We start from the raw sequence: 5,794 nt of genomic DNA on the forward strand, positions 1-5,794 counted from the left end.
AATGTATTTATCCAACTTAAATTACAGATGAAGTATGAAGCGTAATCAGCGATTTACAGCACTGGTAGCCAGTCATAAATGCTGTCCTTTTCATTCAGTGTCTGGATGAAAAGACAAGTGTCTGGGTGAAAGAAAGGCATGGGAACGCAACGACCAAATCCCGGCACAACAACAGGTTTATGTTTTATGTGGAGAATGGGAGAAGCAGCAGCAAACAGCCTCCTTCTTCCTCAAGCGTTAGGTTTTCCTCGCAGAGCATCCTTCCATCGGGCTGCTCCAGGCCTGACCCTGCCTACCTTGAGATGGGCAATCACTAGGGGATTAGATGCACATTACAAACATGAATGAGACCTGCAAGGAGAACGTGTCACATGCAATCGGTTAAAAAAAAAAAAAAAAAAAATTAAAAAAATGCAGTGGAGTGCTTTTTATCTGTTGCAATGCAAATTTGCAATTATCACGGACTGTCCAGCAAATGAAGAAAACCAGCTCTTAGTTACAATTCACAGGGTTTTGCCTGGATTTCTTCTGGTGCATGTTAACTACATGCAATGCATTTTTTATATTTTTTTTCAATGCATGTCACATTGCACAGGCACAGACGGGCTGATCCTGGCATTCCGTGAGGCTATTTTACACGGGTCACCCCGGCGCCTATGGAGGCCACCCGAAGCGGTCCGTGGCACAGAAAGGTGAGGGCTGCAGGTTGCTATTCCCACGGACCGCCCCAAATCCCCCTGCGATTCCCCAAAAAGAGGCAGAGGCAGGACCCCCCCCCCCCCCCAACCCCTGGGCTTGCCGCCCCCCGAGCGGCGCTTGCCTTTAGGATCTCCTCGCTCGCTCCCCTGGTGCCGGAGCTCCTGGCTCGACAAAGAAGGACGCTCCACCCAGGGCGGACATGCGGGTTGAGGAACATCTGAGGGAGGGAGGCGAGCAGGGAAGGAGGAGGGAGGGAAGGAAAGAAGGAGGGAGACCCGCCGTGCCCGGCCCCACAACCAGGGCGGCGTTGCCGGGGACGAGCCCACCCCTCGGCTGCGGGCTGGCAACAAAGCGCCGCCACCTCCCTCCCTCCCTCCCTCCGTCCCTCCCTCGTCTCCTCACGGCACCAGCTCGGGCTCTGCCTCCCACAGCGCTCCCAGCGGCGGTCCGGGAGCTCTCCGTGCCGCCAGGGCCCTGCCACCGCCGCCACCTTCCCCGCTGTCCCCCCGCTGTGGCGGCGGGGAGCGGCCGCCATGTGGCGGCCCTGAGGCGGGCGCCGCAGCCCCGGGGCCGGGGGGGAGATCGGCGGCCGCCGGCTTTGTCTTGCTGCCGGCTGTGTTGTGCTGCCCGAGGGAAGCTCCAGGGGTTCCCTGCCTGTTTCCTGGGGATCTGGGCGATTTCCCGACTCTAAAATAATAGTATTTTTTATTTCGGTACTTGCCCTAGGGTTGCTGTATCATCTCAAACGCAGCCATGGACCCCGAAGCTGAGATCAAGAAGCAGGTAAACCCCTTCTACTGCAACGTGAGTATTGCTCGTAACTAACGTGAAATTGAACTGAACCGAGTTTGAACTCTTTATCGTGAGATAAACCGGTGCCTTTTTTCCTTCTGGGGAATCCCTGACCATGTTTTTGCCCTGATACGTCTCCCTCACCTTTTCAAAAATAAGTTATTCCGGTTATTAGTACAGAATAACAGCCTGACATTCACCACACAGAGAGAATTTGTACAGGACAGCAGTTGTTTACAGCTGACGTGGTTTTTAAAGCAGCCTTGCATTGCAGCCTCCTTCTTACCTGCTTTTGACCTGCTGGCAGCCTGGGGCTTCCTCAGACCAAAAGTCATCTTTCCCAGTCGTCTTTCTTGGTTGTATAGCGAATTAATCCATGAGGAGAAGGTCTTTTCCAGCTCTTCCTCCCCTCTTAGCCTTCCTCTTTCAGTTTTGCTGCTGGCTCCCTGTTATCCGGCTTCGTTCAGCTTCGTGATGCAAAGCATTATGCTGAGGAAGCTGAAGGGAAGTAATGGCATCTTGATGTGAATGCATCGTCGTGTTGCATTCAAATCAAACGTGGGCAGTTTTGGTGATTGTACTGGTTCTACTTCTTGCTGAACACCAGACGAAGCAGGAGCTATGTTCAAGTTGGCTTGTGACAGTGTTGGGTTGATGGTTTGCCCATCTTCAGCTCAGTTTTAGCATATTTACATTTTTAACTTGGATCAGCTTTGGTTAGTAACCTTTATTGTACAATATTCCTGCCTATGTGTTCTCTAATCTTTTTTAATGTACTTTCCCTATTGTTGATTTTATGAGATCCTTATAAACTTACAAGTTTAGTAATTGCTCTATTATTTTTTCTGAAACCTCAACAAAAAGTATCTGCAGTTCAGATAGTTAGGGTTCTGAAGTTTACCAATTGTGAAAATAATAACTATTACTAACTGTAAAGTTTTGCCATTACATCTTGTGCAAATACACAACACGTTAACATGAGAATAGTCTCTTAGTTTTAGGTAGGTTATTGCTATTGTTGATAATTTGATAATGTTCAAGAAGCTGTGCTGGGAGTTCCCTTCCAAAAATAGATCTTTATAGGTAAAAATGTTTAGGTTATTTACAAAATGTTATTTCTTTCCCTTAGTTTACCCAGGGCACTGGTCTGCTTGAAACAATCTTGCCAATACACCTGCTAAGTATCTTTGAGCAGGGGCATGAATACTAAAGTATATGTTGAGTAATAAAACTTCTTTCTTGCAGTCCATTAGAGGCTCAAATGAAAAGAAACAAAGCAAAACATTTTCTTTATTTCTAATTGGATAGAAAACAAGAATGAAAAAAAGTTTGTGTGTTTCCATGGTTATGGTTTTTGTTTGCTTGCTTGCTTGCTTGGTTTTTCATGGAGATTTCTCATTTTACAGATTGCTAATACATGGTGTTACCAAAACACAGAGATTAGCATACAGAATGAGTATTAGAGTGGTCATTTGGGTTTGGACTCTGTGGTCAGCTGTCTGGCTACTGCTGGACTCCATGCTCTATTTCTGGCTTCAGTAGCTCTTTAGTGTATAAACATGACATGAGAGAGAAGAGCAGTGGTGCTATCTTGTATCCTAGAGCCTCTGCTTTTACATGGTTTTCTTTTAAGCACTGATCCACCTCCCTGAGAGCCCATTTTCCTCCTGGGAGAAACTTCCTGCTGCCTTCAGCTGTTTTACACCACTGTCCTGCACAGGGTTGCAGGACCTCATAGGTTCACCTGCCCATTAATCTCTGGCCAGACCAGCTGTGGGCCTGGTGTTTAGGGTTGTGGCAGGTAGACAGCAGTGCTGGGACAATTTTAAGTTCTTAGCGAACACAGGGGGAGATGCACCAGTTCCTGCATCTCAGCAGGTTCTGCATCTTTGTGGCATTGACTCTGGTGAACGGGAGTGCCAGGGCACTGGAAACCAGCTGTGAGAGACTGAGAACTCTACTCCTTTGTCAGGGTAGATGAGACTCTTGGATGTTGATCCCATAGTGGAAGGGCGTGGGATGTCTTGTTGGGTTTTTGTATTCCGAGGCATGACAGAAGAGTATCTGGCACAGAAATGCATGGCTCGGGTAAGGTAGGAAGATGAAACGCTTTCCTCATAAACATTTTTGAATGGGACAGGAAATCTTTCTGCTTTTGCACCTTGACCATACTTTAGTTATGCATATTTCAATTTTTTTAAAGCACATACAAGAAGTTACTGTGGTCACTTCTAAAAATAAATGTTAGGGATACTGTTATCTTCTTTGTATATGCATAAATCAGTCAAGTTTGGTTTTGTCTTGAATCATTTTTTACACACTTAATGGACATCAAGAAGACAAAGCTACCCTTTCAAAAGGATTCAGGGAGCAGGAATGCAAGGAAGCATAGGAATATGGGAACCCAGGAAGATAGAGCTGTAGGTGCAGCAGGTGCATTGAAATCTTCTGATAGGATTTAAGAATCTTGAGCTTGTCTTCTTGCTCTGAGGCTTATATTTGCTGCTGTTCTGGTGGAGAAGATAGGAAGATACATTACGACATCTTGTGTTCTTAGGGTCCTTCAGGCGGATTTTCTGGGTAGGCATGAAGATTCCTACCAACTCATTTTATTTTGTTGTTGTTATTATTTTACCTTTTTTTTTTTTTTCCTCTCTCCTTGTATAGCACTGGCATCAAATTATTTTGCTGTCTTTTGCACGTTTGGCTTTGTTGTGTCAAGACAGGCAATAATTTTATTAAATAATTAGTAATTTTAATTTAATTGAAATAATATTATGTTTCTAGATAAAGGCATTCTTTTGAAGTGGAAAATTAAACTGCAGCTCCTCATTAGGAAAAAAATAAAATCCTAATGTATCTGTTTCTCAGATTTACTGCTGTTGTTTTTAAAGATGTTTTTTCATATGAGTCGGAAATATTTGGAAATAAACCAGCTATGACCAAAACACTTCATGTGCATATGAGTAAGACAGGCCCCAAACAGATCAGAGCACAAATCTGTTAGTTTGGGTGCTGCTCTGAGAAAAACTGGCTTTGGACACATGTATAGGCTTGTGACAGGTATGCACTGCCTCTGGTTCAGACATAGCTGATAGGGTGTGAGGAAGATCTTGGATCTGTCTTGGCTTATCCACGCAAAAATGTGCCATGAGATAGCAGTGGGATTCTGGTGACGTCTGAAACTTTTATGCAACATGGAGATTCCTTTTCATCACATGGCTATTTGGTGGTTGTAGGACCTCATGAAGGAAAGTTCTCGTTGAAGTCTAGTAAAGTTCTTTAGTTTGTCTTAGAGAAATAACACTTTTATAGAACTTGCCTACACTGACTTTTTGATAGCAGTTGTGATTTGTTTTGATATCAGTTATATTCTTTTTCTGCTGGTTTACGTGCAATGCCAGAAATACTTCTTCTCTTTAACCTAGATTTGCAAAATCTGGTGTGCTTCTGCATTAAACTTGCAGACTCACTTCCTCGGATTCAAGCATAAGACGGTAAGATCAGTTTTTGAGTGCACCTTTTGTCAGATTTTATAGATTGATTTAGCAATAGAACGGGGGGTTGAAATATCTTTTTTAGAGTATGTGAGTTCAGATATTTAACTTGTTTTGTTGCTTCACTATTTTGTTTACTGCAGTAAAGTGGAATTATTTTTATACATTGGTAACATCAGAAAAGATGGATAAAACTTTGTGTCTTGTATTCTGGATTGGTAGAGACAGAGAATACATCAGAATGCAGGACTGACAATAAATGCAGAATGGAATTATTTAAATGATAGACTACCTAGGGAAAATATATTTTTGAGTATAGTGTAATTTTCTTGAGGTAATCTAAGGTGTTAGTGTTAATCTAACTCATTTCATAAACAAAGATACTTTTACATTGCTATCTTTTGAACCTTAAGTGACTGTTTTTCTTCATTGCTTGTTGATAATTCACTAACTTAGGTTGAAGAAGCACTGAAAGCTCATGGTATTGGTAAGTGCAAGATTTTTTTAGGTCCTATTCTATATTATAAGAGCACTTTTCTCCCTTCCCTAATTCAGGTGTTTATGAAACAAGAAAAAAACAAATCTTTCTCAAGATTTCTGCTTAAAGAACTGGCCTGTGTTCTTTAGTGATATAACTGTATAATCCTACAGTGAAAAATTAATGTGAGCAAAGTTTATTAAAATGCACTAGCTACAATACTAACGATTGCCTACATTTAAAAATTTGAGAAACCTCAAAGACATTCAAGATTGAATGTCTAGGAATGAGGGTCATGAGGGTCTAACTATAACTTTTCCTGCTTATG

General features: G+C 42.9%; 1 protein-coding gene across 5 annotated transcripts in view; it reads left to right on the plus strand.

Moving 5' to 3' along the window:
• The first annotated feature begins 1,152 nt into the window (after window positions 1-1,152).
• Window positions 1,153-5,794, plus strand: part of LOC311207187 (uncharacterized protein) — a 22,599-nt gene continuing 17,957 nt past the window's right edge. For 4 of the 5 annotated variants that reach the window (XR_014618253.1, XM_084283106.1, XM_084283107.1 and 1 more), the window contains exons 1-3: window positions 1,153-1,503; window positions 4,920-4,988; window positions 5,445-5,475. Coding sequence is in view for 4 of the 5 variants with exons in the window: in XM_084283106.1 (XP_084139232.1) it covers window positions 1,453-1,503; window positions 4,920-4,988; window positions 5,445-5,475 (151 nt within the window). In the remaining variant the exon portion in view is untranslated. The remainder of the gene's footprint in view (window positions 1,504-4,919; window positions 4,989-5,444; window positions 5,476-5,794) is intronic. The other variant, XM_084283108.1, reaches the window with a different exon arrangement.

The sequence above is a fragment of the Netta rufina genome (genome assembly GCF_964035555.1).
Source record: "Netta rufina genome assembly, chromosome: 2".
In the NCBI taxonomy this organism is placed as follows: Eukaryota; Metazoa; Chordata; class Aves; order Anseriformes; family Anatidae; genus Netta; species Netta rufina.